The sequence below is a fragment of the Nerophis ophidion genome, linkage group LG21 (assembly GCF_033978795.1).
Source record: "Nerophis ophidion isolate RoL-2023_Sa linkage group LG21, RoL_Noph_v1.0, whole genome shotgun sequence".
Lineage (NCBI taxonomy): Eukaryota > Metazoa > Chordata > Actinopteri > Syngnathiformes > Syngnathidae > Nerophis > Nerophis ophidion.
This window is the reverse complement of record NC_084631.1, coordinates 36,802,331-36,818,659: the sequence shown is the minus strand read 5'-3', so window position 1 is coordinate 36,818,659 and position 16,329 is coordinate 36,802,331. Positions and strand designations below refer to the sequence as shown.

At 38.3% G+C, this 16,329-nt stretch overlaps 2 protein-coding genes across 5 annotated transcripts in view; both read left to right on the top strand.

Annotated features, from left to right (window-relative positions):
* Positions 1-159: 159 nt before the first annotated feature.
* Positions 160-6,130, top strand: mrpl36 (mitochondrial ribosomal protein L36). Of its 3 annotated transcripts, none has more exons than XM_061882541.1 (2): positions 160-268; positions 5,745-6,130. In XM_061882541.1, the coding sequence occupies exon 2, from the start codon at positions 5,756-5,758 to the stop codon at positions 6,086-6,088; it is 333 nt and encodes a 110-aa protein (XP_061738525.1). In that variant the 5' UTR covers positions 160-268; positions 5,745-5,755; the 3' UTR covers positions 6,089-6,130. The 3 variants fall into 3 exon arrangements, with proteins under 3 accessions (XP_061738525.1, XP_061738523.1, XP_061738524.1); XM_061882539.1 differs by lacking the exon at positions 160-268 and adding an exon at positions 513-667; XM_061882540.1 differs by lacking the exon at positions 160-268 and adding an exon at positions 566-697.
* Positions 6,131-10,993: 4,863 nt separating this feature from the next.
* The window catches only part of lpcat1 (lysophosphatidylcholine acyltransferase 1), a 42,880-nt gene continuing 37,544 nt past the window's right edge, over positions 10,994-16,329 (top strand). For both annotated transcript variants that reach the window (XM_061882536.1, XM_061882537.1), the window contains exon 1: positions 10,994-11,290. In XM_061882536.1, coding sequence (XP_061738520.1) covers positions 11,204-11,290 — 87 coding nt within the window. In that variant the 5' untranslated portion in view covers positions 10,994-11,203. The remainder of the gene's footprint in view (positions 11,291-16,329) is intronic.

Here is a 16,329-nt window from a genome sequence, read left to right as displayed (position 1 = left end):
ATATTATAAAAAATAAGAATAAAAATAGAAAAAAACAAAAAACAAACACAAGCTATGGATGACGTATTTACTTCTGGGGTGACGTTTCCTCTTACGTCATCCCATTTATTTTTTTTATAATTATAGCGTTAACAAAACGTCTGTATTTTTATAAAATCATGACCCCGGAAGTAAATGGGGGGGAAGGTATTGCAGGGGGGAAGACATTTGGCGTGACATGTTAAAACACATATACTAGGGGCTTATAACCCATATAAGTGTTTTTAAGGTATGTTTATATTTGTTCATTTGCTTGTGAAAAATGTGTTTCGTCCGGATATAATCGCTGGTATCGGGCCTTGCAAATTGCAACGAAGCTCTCCTGTGATTTTTCTCAATTTTGCCTTTCAGGCTTGAAGCGGTATCCAGAATATCCTCATTCAATCATAAAGTAAATTATTTTGCTAGTATTGTGGATTCAATATGTAATTTAGTCAATTAATACTGTGATTACTGTCTGAACAATGTTGGTATCGTTCACTAAGAGACGCTTTGCCGCGTTGACGACCTGTGAGACGTAACGCAGGGCTGACTTTTCCCGTGTGTGCACGCCGGAAGTGGTTGTATTGCGTTCCTTCGCTAAAGTCGAACCACGGGGCTGCTGTTGTGTTTAAAACACATATAACAGGTGCGTATAACCCATATAAGTGTTTTTAAGGTATGTTTATATTTGTTTATTTGCTTGTGAAAATGTGTTTCGTCTGGAAATCTTATGATCGCCGTTATCGAGTGCAATGAAGCCAGCAGGGTCACGCTGATATCCTCGGCCTTTTTAAGTGTATTTTTTGGATTATTATTTATTTTCTTTTAATTATGTGCATAATTTAGTCTTGCGACTGCATTCATTACTCAATTAAATGCCTTAAAACCAACGTAATCCAGGTAGGTTGTGCACATTATATTAGGCACACTTGCACAAACATGGGTTTGTATTGAGCTAACAGGGAACACAAATATTACTTCCACATCCTATTAATATGTTCACTATGTCAGCTAGTTTGTTGTTTTACTGTAAAAAAAAAAAGAGTTAATAACCTTACTTTCGTCTTTAAGAGCCGTGCTGGACAATGAGCTGGCAGCTCAGGGCTTTTGAGCGCATTGCCCAGCGCTGCTCTTTGTAACTTTTCAGGGTTTCCCACACAGTCATTTATTTGTGGTGGCCCGCCACGAAAGAATTACGGCCGCCACAAATAAAAAATAAATAAAAAAGTTTTTTGTTTTTTTTTCCCGGCTTTTGACTCGCTCGGCGGCTCATAAAAGCAATGGGACTCTGTCTGTGAATGGAGCTTGTAGTTACATATATAAATATGGACATATTATATAAATATGTACATAAAGTGTTGTAATTATATTCCAACTCCGCGTACTTCTTGGTCATCGCCGCCGCCGCTGACTCAGAACTCCCCCCCACCGCCCAACCACACCACCACAAATAGATGCCTGACCTGTGGGAAATACTGCTTTTAATTGTAAAACATAGCTTTTTGAATTTGCGATCCTATTTCATTTTTTTTTTCATCTAAATTTTATTGACATCCTGCATCAGACATACCTATCCACTACATCAGGGGTCGGGAACCTTTTTGCCTGAGAGAGCCAAAAAGCCAAATATTTTAAAATGTATTTCCGTAAGAGCCATATAATATTTTTTTTAACACTGAACACAACTAAACGCGGGCATTTTTAAGTAAGACCAACATTTCTAGAGCATAATAGGTCTCTTATTCTTTGTAATAACATTGTTATTCTGAAACTGTGGAGGGGGCGTGGCCCGCGGGCCTGTACCGAATTAGGGTGTGTCAGGACCGGCCTTGAAATCAGCGAGAGCTGCGTGGATGGCCCACCTGAGCCTTGTTATCTAATCACCTGTCGCTCTGTTAAAAGCAGCAGCGAGGAGGAGAGACGGGGTTGGGGCTGGAGCCAGAGCGCGAGCGAGAACGAAAGAGAAAAATACAATTGCTGGAAAGCAACTGAGAGACTTATTGAAAAATAAAACAACAGTGTAACCCTGAAACGGGCTCTCATGTCAGTGCTTGGTGGTCTGAAGAACCCCCAGGAGGGCAAGCCCCACACTAACCAATAATAAATAAATTACTTCTTACCATTAACGCAACTTCTTGAACAGGTGCGGTAGTAAAACAGATGGATGGACTAAAGATGCATGAGAATGTTTTATGTTTTGAACATTATTTTTAACACTTATTACAATTGGATTTATTCATTACTTATCATGTTAAGCAATGTCAGCTCAGATTTATCCGAGAGCCAGATGCAGTCATCAAAAGAGCCACATCTGGCTCTCGAGCCGTAGGTTCCCTACCCCTGGACTACATCATTGGTCCCCAAAGTTTTTGTAGCTGTGGACCGGTCAACGTTTGAACATTTTGGGGAGGGGTTCATAAAGAAATACAATAATGTGTGCTTGCAGACTGTATCCCTGCAGTCTGTATTGATCTATATTGCTATATAATGTTTATATTGTGTTTTTTATGTTGATTTAATAATCAAAACAAATATATATACCGTATTTCCTTGAATTGGGGCGCTAATTGATTTAAAACATCTTCTCACTCCGGCACTTACCAAAGGCATGCAGTGAAAATTTGAGTGTGATGTAAGCTTGGACCTTAAATCCTACTGAATAGCTCTTAATTTTCTTCCCTTTATGCGATTTCAAATTACCCGTATTGAAATCAGCCTCCTCCATTTTGAAAATGATGACAGGGGAAGTGTCACTCGTGACGTTACGAGTTTGACCAGGCGGTAATACTAAGCATGCGCTAATTATATTGCGAAGCGAGTAATTCAAGGCAGGCGCATACTATATACCCTGCGGCAATTCAAGGAAATACGGTGTAGCTTTTTGAATTTGCGATCCTATTTCTTTTTCTTTTTTTTCATCTAAATTTTATTGACATCCTGCATCAGACATACTTATCCACTACATCAGTGGTCCCCAACCTTTTTGTAGCTGCGGACCGGTCAACGCTTGAAAATTTGTCCCACGGACCGGGGGAGTTTCATAAACAAAATACAATCATGTGTGCATACGGACCGTATCCCTGCAGACTGTATTGATCTATATTGCTATATAATATATATATTGTGGTTTTTATGTTGATTTAATAATAATAATGAAAAAAAAAGTATATACATATATATATATTATTATTATTATTATTTATTTTTTTATTTTTTTTATTTCTTGTGCGGCCCGGTACCAATCGGTACCCGCGGCCCGGTGGTTGGGGACCACTGCACTACATCATATTTACATACATCATATATCTGTCGTCTGCCCTAAATGTCAAAATATGTTTTTGTTTGCATCCCAATGATGATGCTACCCCCAAAAGAAAGAAACAGCAAGAAAACTAAATAGTATTTACAGATAAATCAATTAAATAAAAAATAATAATAATAATCAGAAATAAAATTAAGTAAAATAAACAGATAGTAATTAGTAGTAAAAATATATATATATTTATACATATAGACATTCATAGGGAGTACCTTAATCCTCTTTTTTTAAACATTTTTAGACGGTACAAATCACTAATTCGAGAAATTAAAATCATGCTTATAGGGCGTGAAATAATTCACCCTGTTTTCCCAGTATGAAGTAAACTTCTCCAATTTATAATTAATACAATCAGTTATATTCTCAATTTTATATATGTCCATTGTGATTGCCATCCATTGCTTCAGAGTTGGGCTCTCCTGGGATATCCATTTCCTAGTAATAGTCTTTTTTACAGGTCACCAGTAGGATATTCATTAAGTCAGGGGTGTCTGGCCCGCGGGTTAATTTTTAACGACCCCACGGCACATTTTAAGAATACAATTTAAAAAAATTAAAAACATAAAAAGTGGTATAAAAGAGCAAACGGGTGAAATGTAACAAGAAAATGTTGCAATGCTTTAATAACACAAAGCTGCCATGCAGGCTGTTTCTTTCTTTAAAAAATGATAATGAATCAAAATCAATGTCATTTTGAATTATTGACCTATTCAAGGTTCCGATTACGTCACATTAAATATTCCACTTTGAAATATTTTTGGGGGAAAATGTTGCATATTTTGTGTTTTGCCATATAAAAAAACTGTGCTGTTTTTTTTTTTTAAGAGTTTGAGTTTGAGTTTATTTGGAACATGCATGCATACAACATGATACATCACAATTTCCAGTTTCTCTTTTCAACATGTTGGAAAAGGAGTAGGAAGAAGCAGAGCTTATTTAATCCTACCCCTTTTCTTTACATAACAGTTGCTAAAACTTTTGTTCACTTCCTGTTCTCAATGTATTCACAATGTATACTCCTTAATAAGTAATCACGATAAAAATAAATAATTGGTGAAGTAAGTTTTATTCCATAAGATGATATAAGTAAGATTATTTTGAGAATGAATGGGTGAGTAAAATCAGAATGTTTATCATAGTTCTTCTTTTTTGTACTTTTGTAAACACTTCCAGTTTGAAGAGTTTCTTGAAGTGGATCATATTAGTACATTGTTTGATTGCTTGGCTTAATCCATTCCATCATTTAATTCCACATACTGATATACTAAAGGTCTTAAGTGTTGGACGTGCATACAAATGTTTTAAATTACATTTTTCTCTAAGATTATATTTCTCTTCTTTTGTTGAGAATAATTGTTGTATATTCTTGGGAAGCAGGTTATAGTTTGCTTTGTGTATAATCTTAGCTGTTTGCAATTCCACTATGTCGTGGAATTTCAGTATCTTTGATTCAATAAATAAAGGGTTTGTATGTTCTCTATATCCAACATGATGTATTATTCTAACTGATCTTTTTTGTAACACTGTTAGTGAATGAAGTATACTTTTGTAATTATTTCCCCATATTTCTACACAGTAACTCAAAAGAAGGGCTTGAAACATACAAAAAAAAAAACGTAAACAACATTAAAACTTAAAATTTACGGATATATCTGAAGTTGATCTTGAGATTATTGTGTTAAAAGTAAACAGTAGAAAAAAAGGTATAATTTATTTTTTAACATTTTAATGAGTAGGACACTTTTGGTTCCCCAATTATTTTAGTGTGATTTGTTTTTAAGTGTCATAGCTCAAAAAGTAATAATGAATCAAAATCCAAAATTAAGGCTCCAATTATTATATAATCTCAAATATTCCACCTAAAAAAGTTATTGGGTGAAAATATTGCATATTTTGTGTTTTTTTTTTTTTTTTTAATTTCCTAATGTTGATCTAGAGATTTAAAACTTGAATAATAATGAAAATAGTAATACTGAATAATGACACATTTTAAACATTTTTTTTGACCAAAACCCTTTGGGGTCCCTGGGATCATAACTGAGTGGAGGCCTAAATGTATATTTTTCATACATATATTGCATTGGTTTTTAAAATAAATATGAAAAGGGCCCCCGCTTGCTTTGATTTTTCAGTGTGCTGCCCTCAGTGGAAAAAGTTTGGACACCCCTGCATTAAGTGTTTATTTTTTTTTCAGCCAATCTTGAGGTACATGTCCGAAAAACTGAGTCTTACTTTCAAGGGGTATTTCACGTTTGAAAATATCCTGCAGAGTTTGGTGTATCTCTTTCCAATAATGCCAGAAAACATTGCATTTAAGTTCCCACATTCTGGCAACTTCAATTTTTCCTTTTGCTGAATTTACGATCCTATTTTATGATTTTTTTTCTCTCTCTCTTTATTTCAGGCCCTGATGCAATGGCATCTCACCTGTTGAAGAGCATTGCTGCCTCCTTGACCCGCCGCCTGGCCCAAATTAACTATTTGCCGGCGGTCGCTTCTTTCCGATGTCTGTACACCCTCAACGCGAGTCCCCGCCCGCTGCCATCAGCTCGAAGCATCCAGCCAGTCGGGGGCGCCCCGTCCTTGCTGGGACAGTGTGGACATCTACCCTGCATCCAGCCGTCTGACGGGATGAAAACCAGGTCTGCGCTGAAGAAGCGCTGCAAGGATTGTTTCTTCGCACGACGGAGGGGACGCTTGTTTGTGTTCTGCAAGACCAATCCCAGACACAAGCAAAGACAAGGCTGAAATGTTGTGGCTATCTGCAATAAATTGTTACGCTGGCTATGATTTCTTTGCACTTTTGTTATCAGATATATTAATTTGCATGTAAAATCATGCATTTTGTTTCTGTGACCAAAATAAAGTATGTTAACTATTCCTCCATAAGGGGGCGACAGAGTCTTTACCACACAGTTTCTGCACTTCTAATTCGTGGATTTTCACATTTAAAACTCTGCTTCTGACATATTAATCCGTTTTGAAACTCTCAAATAGTCATACTTTATTCTGACACGTTTTGTCCCCATCCATCCATCCATTTTCTACCGCTTATTCCCTTTCGGGGTCGCGGGGGGCGCTGGCGCCTATCTCAGCTACAATCGGGCGGAAGGCGGGGTACACCCTGGACAAGTCGCCACCTCATCGCAGGGCCAACACAGATAGACAACATTCACACTCACATTCACACACTAGGGCCAATTTAGTGTTGCCAATCAACCTATCCCCAGGTGCATGTCTTTGGAAGTGGGAGGAAGCCGGAGTACCCGGAGGGAACCCACGCATTCACAGGGAGAACATGCAAACTCCACACAGAAAGATCCCGAGCCTGGATTTGAACCCAGGACTGCAGGACCTTCGTATTGTGAGGCAGACTTTTGTCCCCAATGAGTTAAAAAAATAGACATTAAAGGCCTACTGAAACCCACGACTACCGACCACGCAGTCTGATAGTTTATATATCAATAATGAAATAATAACATTGCAACACATGCCAATACGGCCTTTTAAGTTTACTAAATTGCAATTTTAAATTTCGCGCCGAAGTATCATGCTAAAACGTCGCGGTATGATGACTCGTGCGCGTGACGTCACGCATTGTAGAGGACATTTTGTTCCAGCACCGTTCGCAGCTATAAGTCGTCTCTTTTCTTCGCATAATTCCACAGTATTCTGGACTTCTGTGTTGCTGAATCTTTTGCAATTTGTTCAATGAATAATGGAGACGTCAAAGAAGAAAGCTGTAGGTGGGAAGCGGTGTATTGCGGCCGCCTTTAGCAACACAAACACAGCCGGTGTTTCATTGTTTACATTCCTGAAAGATGACGGTGAAGCTTTACTATGGAACAGAGCGGTCAAGCGAACACGGTTGGATTGGACCACACACACACAAAGAAAAGTGTATTATGTAGCGATCATTTCGAAAGATCGTGTTTCGAAGAGGGTCCCTTGCAAAGGGCAGAGATGGGCATCGCCACCACCCGTCGACTGGTGCTGAAGAAAGGTGCGGGGCCGACCGTCAGGTTGTACAGGTACGACCATATAATCTCACTAAAACACTAGTAACACAATAAGCAGATAAGGGATTTTCCAGAAATCGAGTATAGTTTTGTCCTACTAACTTTGGCGGTCCTTGAACTCACCCTAGTTTGTTTACATGTATAACTTTCTCCGACTTACAAAGACGTGTTTTATGCCACTTCTTTTTCTGTCTCATTTTGTCCACCAAACTTATAACGTTGTGCGTGAATGCACAAAGGTGAGTTTTGTTGATGTTATTGACTTGTGTGGAGTGCTAATCAGACATATTTGGTCACTGCATGACTGCAAGCTAATCGATGCTAACATGCTATTTAGGCTAGCTATATGTACATATTGCATCATTATGTCTCATTTGTAGCTATATTTCAGCTCATTTAGTTTCCTTTAAGTCCTCATAATTCAATTTATATCTCTTGACGCTATCTGTATATAATATGGCTTTTTATTTTTTGCGGCTCCAGACAGATTTGTTTTTGTATTGTTGGTCCAATATGGCTCTTTCAACATTTTGGTTTGCCGACCCCTGAACTAGGGTGAGTTCAAGGACCGCCAAAATAAGTAGGACAAAACGCCGCTCGCCAAATACTCGAATCAGTGAAGCATGTTTAATGTAAACAGTGGGCTTTATAGCAATTAGGGAGGTTTGTGTCATGTTTGTCCTCCTACAGAAACCAAATTAAAACAAAAAATATGTTTTTTTCCCCCTCATCATTTCCATTTTTCACATATTTTTGAAAAAGCTCCAGAGAGCCACTAGGGCGGCGCTAAAGAGCCGCATGCGGCTCCAGAACCACGGGTTGCCGACCCCTGATGTAAACAAACTAAGGTGAGTTCAAGGACTGCCAAAATTAGTAGTACAAAATGCTGCTCGCCAAATACTCGAATCAATGAAGCATGTTTAATGTAAACAGTGTACTTTATAGCAATTAAGGAGGTTTGTGTCATGTTTGTCCTCCTACAGAAACCAAATTAAAACAAAAAATATGTTTTTTCCCCTCATCATTTCCATTTTTCACATACTTCTGAAAACGCTCCAGAGAGCCACTAGGGCGGCGCTAAAAAGCCGCATGCGGCTCCAGAGCCGCGGGTTGCCGACCCCTGATGTAAACAAACTAGGGTGAGTTCAAGGACCGCCAAAATTAGTAGGACAAAACGCCGCTCGCCAAATACTCGAATCAGTGAAGCATGTTTAATATAAACAATGTGCTTTATAGCAATTAGGGAGGTTTGTGTCATGTTTGTCCTCCTACAGAAACCAATTTAAAACAAAAAATATTTTTTTTCCCCCTCATCATTTCCTTTTTTCATATATTTTTGAAAAAGCTCCAGAGAGCCACTAGGGCGGCGCCAGAGCCGCGGGTTGCCGATCCCTGATGTAAACAAACTAGGGTGAGTTCAAGGACCGCCAAAATTAGTAGGACAAAACGCCGCTCGCCAAATACTCGAATCAGTGAAGCATTTTTAATATAAACAGTGTGCTTTATAGCAATTAGGGAGGTTTGTGTCATGTGTGTCCTCCTACAGAAACCAAATTAAAACAAAACTATGTTTTTTTTCCCTTCATTATTTCCATTTTTCATATATTTAAAAAAAAGCTCCAGTCACTGACTTTCTGTGTTTTATTTTGCAACCGAAACGAGGGTGTGTAATCCCGCTATCTTGTTCTAACCTACTGTCCACCATCGCGTACTCACCGAATTTATTTTATTTTCCGACCAAAACTCCAGTATGTAAATATTGCGAGCTTGCTCTTGCCCAGTGGTTCTCAAATGGGGGTACGCGTACCCCTGGGGGTACTTGAAGGCATGCCAAGGGGTACGATAGATATTCTAAAAATAGCAACAATTAAAAAAATCCTTTAAATATATTTATTGAATAATACTTCAAGAAAACATGAATGTAAGTTCATAAACTGATAAAAGAAATGCAACAATGCAATTTTCATTGTTGACGGATAGATTTTTTGTGGACATGTTCCATGAATATTGATGTTAAAGATGTATTTTTTTGTGAAGAAATGTTTAGTATTAATTAATGAATCCAGATGAATATCTATCAAAATCCCCAAAGAGGGCACTTTAAGTTGATGATTACTTCTATGTGTAGAAATCTGCATTTATAATTGAATCACTTGTTTATTTTTCAACAATTTTTTAGTTTTTTTTTTCCCCAAATAGTTCAAGAAAGACCACTACAAATGAGCAATATTTTGCACTGTTATACAATTTAATAAATCAGAAACTGATGACATAGTGCTGTATTTTGCTTCTTTATCTCTTTTTTTTTTTCAACCAAAAAGGCTTTGCTCTGATTAGGGGGTACTTGAATTAAAAAAAATGTTCACAGGTGGTACATCACTGAAAAAAGGTTGAGAACCTACTGCTCTAACCAAACGTTACTCACTGACTTTCTGTGTTTTATTTTGAAACCGGAATGAGGGTGTGTAATCCCGCTAGCTTGTTCTAACCTACTGTCCACCATTGCGTACTCACTGAATCTATTTTATTTTCTGACCAAAACTCCAGTATGTAAATATTGCGAGCTTGCTCTAGCCCAGTGGTTCTCAACCTTTTTTTTAGTGATGTACCCCCTGTGAACATTTTTTTTTAATTCAAGTACCCCCTAATCAGAGCAAAGCATTTTTGGTTGAAAAAAAGAGATAAAAAAGAAAAATACAGCACTATAATATCAGTTTCTGATTTATTAAATTGTATAACAGTAAAAAATATTGCTTATTTGTAGTGGTCTTTCCTGAACTATTTGGAAAAACAAAGATATACAAATAACTAAAAACTTGTTGAAAAATAAAAAAGTGATTCTATTATAAATAAAGATTTGTACACATAGAAGTAATCATCAACTTAAAGTGTCCTCTTTGGGGATTGTAATAGAGATCCATCTGGATTCATCGACTTCATTCTAAACATTTCTTCACAAAAAAAGAAGTATTTATAGAACATGTCCACAAAAAATGTAGCTGTCAACACTGAATATTGCATTGTTGCATTTCTTTTCACATTTTATGAACTTACATTCATATTTTGTTGAAGTATTATTCAATACATATATTTATAAAGGATTTTTGAATTGCTATTTTTAGAATATTTTTTAAAAATCTCACCTACCCTTTGGCATACCTTCAAGTACCCCCAGGGGTACGTGTACCCCCATTTGAAAACCACTGCTCTAGCCCAGTGGTCCGTGGCCCGATTGGTACCGGGCCGCAGAATAATTTTTTATTAATTTTTATTTAAAAAAAAAAAAAAAAAAATTGCTTTTGTTTTTTCTGTTTTTATTAAATCCACATAAAAAACACAATATACACTTACAATTAGTGCACTGACCACAAAAACCTCCCTTTTTCATGACAAAAACGTCCCTTTTACATGACAAAGAAAAAAAAAAAAAAAAAAAAGGACCCCCCCCCCCCGGGCCGCGGGACAAATTATTAAGCGTTGACCGGTCTGCGGATACAAAAAGGTTGGGGACCACTGCTCTAGCCTACCGTCATTTCAACCGGCAGCTTCACGTACACTTGACTTTTTTCTCTTTTATTTTGTAACCGGAAGTAGCTTGTAATCCTGCTTTCTTGCCATTTCCTGCCTCGGGCACTTGACGCAGACGACACCGACACGCCTCTCGTTCCCTCTCACGCTGACAAACACACTATTAACACGCACACTAACACACTTTTAACATGCACACAAACACACTTTTAACTCGCACACTAACACACTTTTAACACGCACACAACCAAAATAAGGACTTTTGAAGAAGACACGCATCACTTTCGACACTTTTTAAGTCGCCCCCCCCCCAACCATGAACTCGTCGGGCAGTCGTCCCAGCAGGTGGGGAAGAAACCCTTTCGTCCACAATTTGAAATCAAGCTTGGCGGACAAAATGACGGTAAGGTTTATTTCTTTGTATTAATAATTGCTCTCGACTCAAATTAAGACTCGCGGGTCGACAGTTCCGGTGGTCACCTCATTAGGCACACCTGAACTCCATTGTGTTTAAAGGCCTACTGAAACCCACTACTACCGACCACGCAGTCTGATAGTTTATATATCAAAGATGAAATATTAACATTGCAACACATGCCAATACGGCCTTTTTAGTTTACTAAATAGCAATTTTAAATTTCGTGCGAAGTATCCTGTTGAAAACGTCGCGAAATGATGACGCGTATGATGGCGCGTGCTTGTGACGTTATTGGTTGAAGCGGACATTTTATCCCAGCACCACTCACAGCTAAAAGTCGTCTGCTTTAATAGCATAATTACACAGTATTTTGGACATCTGTGTAGCTGAATCTTTTGCAATTTGTTCAATTAAAGGCCTACTATAATGAGATTTTCTTATTTAAACGGGGATAGCAGGTCCATTCTATGTGTCATACTTGATCATTTCGCGATAATGCCATATTTTTGCTGAAAGGATTTAGTAGAGAACATCCACGATAAAGTTCGCAGCTTTCGGTGCTAAGAGAAATGCCCTGCCTTTACCGGAAATCGCAGACAATGACGTCACATGTTTGATGGGTCCTCACATATTCACATTGTTTTTAATGGGAGCCTCCAGCAAAAAGTGCTATTCGGACCGAGAAAACGACAATTTACCCATTAATTTGAGCGAGGTTGAAAGATATTGATAGCGACGGACTAGAGAAAAAGTAAAAAAAACAAAAAAAAACGCGATTGCATTGGGACGGATTCCGATGTTTTTAGACACATTTACTCGGTTAATTCTGGGAAATCCCTTATCTTTCTATTGCGTTGCTAGTGTTTTAGTGAGTTTAATATTACCTGATAGTCGGAAGGGTGTGTTTACGGGTGAGTTGACGCTCAGTGTCTCAGGGGAGTCGACGGCAGCTGTACAGACGGCACAAGCTCAGCTGATATCCGGTAAGAACTGACTTTTTAGCCACAATTTTCTCACCGAAACCTGCTGGTTGACATGTGGTCAGGATCCATGTTCTGTTGACCGCGCTCTGATCCATAGGAAAGTTTCACCTCCAGGAATTTTAAACCAGGAATCACCGTGTGTTTGTGTGGCTAAAGCTTCCCAACTCCATCTTTCTACTGTTACTTTTCCAATATCAATTGAACAAATTGCAAAAGATTCAGCAACACAGATCGCCAAAAAACTGTATAATTATGCGGTTAAAGCAGACGACATTTAGCTGTGTGTGTGTGCGCAGCGCTTATACTTCCTAAAAACCTGTGACGTCTTGCGTACACGTCATCATTACACAATAGGGATGCACCGAAATGAAAATTTGTGGCCGAAGCCGAATAAAATTTAAACGCTTAGCCGAAGGCCGAATACCGAATAATGAATGCAGTTTTTCACAATTTTTTTTATATTGCATTAATAGCCTGGAATAAATATTTAGTCATGTTTTTCAAATAAAGTATTTTTTTATTGAATATTGACATTTTTTTAATATTCCAGTAGCCGTTGCTTTTCAAAAAAAGCACAAAGTTTTTCATTTATATTAGGCCTTCAAACAAAACATGCATTCCAAAAAAAAATAAAGTGCATTAAAGTGGATAAACCCACAACAAATGAATTATTGTCCTTTTGGCAAAAGTCTGCTTAGCCACAGTAGATATGCTAATAATGTAAACAGAGGGCTCAAGTAAATCTCAATTAAGTGTGTGCTTGTAACCTCTTACACTTATACAGGTAGCCTACACAACAGGCTAATAATGTCAACAGAGGACCCACTAAATCTCAATAAGTGTGTGCTTGTAACCTCATACACTTATACAGGTACACAACATATCCCAACGTCACTGCACGTTGGTTGATTGCGTCACCGCGTCAAAAAATTGCGTCACACGCCATTATTCGGCCCTGTTTTTAACTCAATCCACCGAAGGCCGAGTGTGGCTTTTTTTGCCATATTCGGCCGAATATATTCGGTTACCGATTAATCGGTGCATCCCTATTACACAACGTTTCGAAGACGAAACTACCGGGAAATTCAAAATTGTAATTTAGTAAACTAAAAAGGCCGTATTGGCATGTGTTGCAATGTTAATATTTCATCTTTGATATATAAACTATCAGACTGCGTGGTGGGTAGTAGTGGCTTTCAGTAGGCCTTTAATAATGGAGACTATAAAGAAGAATGTTGTTGGTGCAAAGCGGTGGATTGCAGCTGCCTTAAGCAACCCAAACACAGCTGGTGTTTCTTTGTTTGTTGTGAAGCTTTAATATGGAACAGAGCGGTCAAGCGAACATGTTTCTCTACCACATGTCAACCGGCAGGTTTCGGTGAGAAAATTGTGGTAGCACGTTGGCTCTTACCCTAAACATGAATGGAGCTTGTGTCGTTATTCCTGCAGCAGCTGTCAAAGAGGCAGCTGCGACTTTCTTGACTCTGTCACGCCAAATTTCTTCTCCCTACAAAAACTCCCCCCCCTCCCCCATTTACTTCCGGGGTTATGATTAATACAGACGTTTTGTTAACGCTATATTATAAAAATATAACGCTATATTATAAAAATACAGCCTTTTTTGTTAACGCTATATTATAGAAACATTTAAAAAACAATTTACAAACACAAGCTATGGGATGACATAAGAGGAAACATGACCCCGGAAGTAAATGCGTCATCCCATAGCTTGTGTTTGTAAATTGTTTTTAAATTTTTATAATATAGCGTTATATTTTTTATAATATAGCGTTAACAAAACGTCTGTATTAATCATGACCCCAGAAGTAAATGGAGCGGGGAAGGTTTTTATAGGGGGGAAGAAATTTGGCGTGACACCTCCTCCATGGCTTCACTCAGAGACACTGGCGGTCCCCACACCCCTCCGACTTTCAGGTATGACTTTATAATATCACTAAAACACTAGTAACACAATAAGCACATAAGGGATTTTCCAGAATTATCCTAGTAAATGTGTCTAATAACATCTGAATCGCTCCCACTGCCCTCGTCTTTTTCTTTTCTTTCTTCTAGTCCTTCACTCTCACTTTCCTCATCCACGGATCTTTCATCCTCGCTCAAATTAATGACGAAATCGTCGCTTTCTCGGTCCGAATTGCTCTCGCTGCTGGTGGCCATGATTGTAAACAATGTTTGGATGTGAGGAGCTCCACAACCCGTGAGGTCACGCGCACATCGGGTTCTACTTCCGGTACAGGCAAGGCTTTTTTATTAGTGACCAAAAGTTGCAAACTTTATCGACGATGTTCTCTACTAAATCCTTTCAGCAACAATATGGCAATATCGCGAAATGATCAAGTATGACACACAGAAACCGGAATAAGAAAATCTAATTTCAGCAGGCCTTTAAATAAGATTTTCTTATTTAAACGGGGATAGCAGGTACATTCTATGTGTCATAATTGATCATTTCGCGATATTGCCATATTTTTGCTGAAATGATTTAGTAGAGAACATCGACAATAAAGTTTGCAACTTTTGGTCGGTAATAAAAAAGCCTTGCCTGTACCAGAAGTAGCAGACGATGTGCGCGTGACGTCACTGGTTGTGGAGCTCCTCACATCTGAACATTGTTTACAATCATGGCCACCAGCAGCTAGAGCGATTCGGACCAAGAAAGCGACAATTTCCCCATTAATTTGAGCGAGAATGAAAGATTCTATGTGTCATACTTGATCATTTTGTATATTGCCATATTTTTGCTGAAAATCTATGGTTTTTTCTGCAACATCAAGGTATATATTGACGCTTACATAGGTCTGGTGATAATGTTCCCATTTAAAACCAGATTATGTGTCATCAAAAGAACTAGGGATTGACCAGCAACTTAAATTCCCTCGGAGGGACATCTGGTCCAAACGCAACAGTATGTATGTATGTGTGTTTGTGTATACACACACACACACACACACATTGGTGAGTGCATGACTCAGTTATGGCTTCCTGCGAGCTGCATTCCGTGTTGTTTTGAAGCATTACAAGCATGGCCGCTATGGACTCGAATCTGAGTTCCAGTCTGTGTTCATGCAGCCTGCGGGTGTTTGAGGTACCCGCAGAACAACAAACAGTAGTTATCAAGCCGCCCGAGTAATGATCCTGGTATTTCCCCTGCGAAACGTGTTTTCATGGCAATAAGTCATGTTTTTTTTGTGGCTTCTCTTTGGCTTTCTCCTGTCGCGACATGCTTTTTTTTTTATCATATCCTTGCCATCCCTCAAGAGTTGTTTGTGCAGGTCGACACGCAGCAATAAATACAATAATAATAATGATAATATTAATACACGTTACAGCATGCTGCTTATTACTGTCTGCGTCCTTTTGGTGCGGGAGGGCGGTGTCCTTTTCCACTTCTGACATGTGAGTGTTCAACGTAAACAAACACCACTTTCTACACGCCTCAGGCTTGAAAGATGCAAATCCTATTCTCAGGCTTCCATTCTCTCCCCCTAACAGGAAGCACTGCAAATAGAAATAGTCTGTTCCAGGGTCAAACTGTTGACGTTATGGAACATTTCAAGGGGTCATATTGTGGCACAAGCCACTTTTCTTGCCTGTCGGCACCTCTTTTTCTGTGTCTCAGCTTCCCATAAAAGCAGCAAAATGCGAATTAAAACATTGAGTTCTCGAGGTTAGTGATTCGATTTAGAATTGATTGTTGATTCAGAACAATTTTCGTTTCAAAATCAACACTTTTTGATAACATTTGGGAGCCAGTTCAGTGATTAACTACATTCCTCCATAAAATAGACAAACAACTGTTTAGATTACTTAGAAGAAAACTGTTTTTGTTTGATAAAATTGTACCCAAACATTTGATAAAGTGGCTGGACAGGACAGATTTTGTTCAAATTTATTTTTTACACATATATACGTGTGTGTATATATGTATGTATGTATCTATACTAGGGCTGTGAATCTTTGGGTGTCCCACGATTCGATTCAATATCGATTCTTGGGGTCACGATTCGATAATATATCGAT

What these genes read in the sequence shown, in the direction of transcription:
- mrpl36 (XM_061882541.1), top strand. Translation starts at nt 5,756, where the DNA reads ATGGCATCTCACCTGTTGAAGAGCATTGCTGCCTCCTTGACCCGCCGC.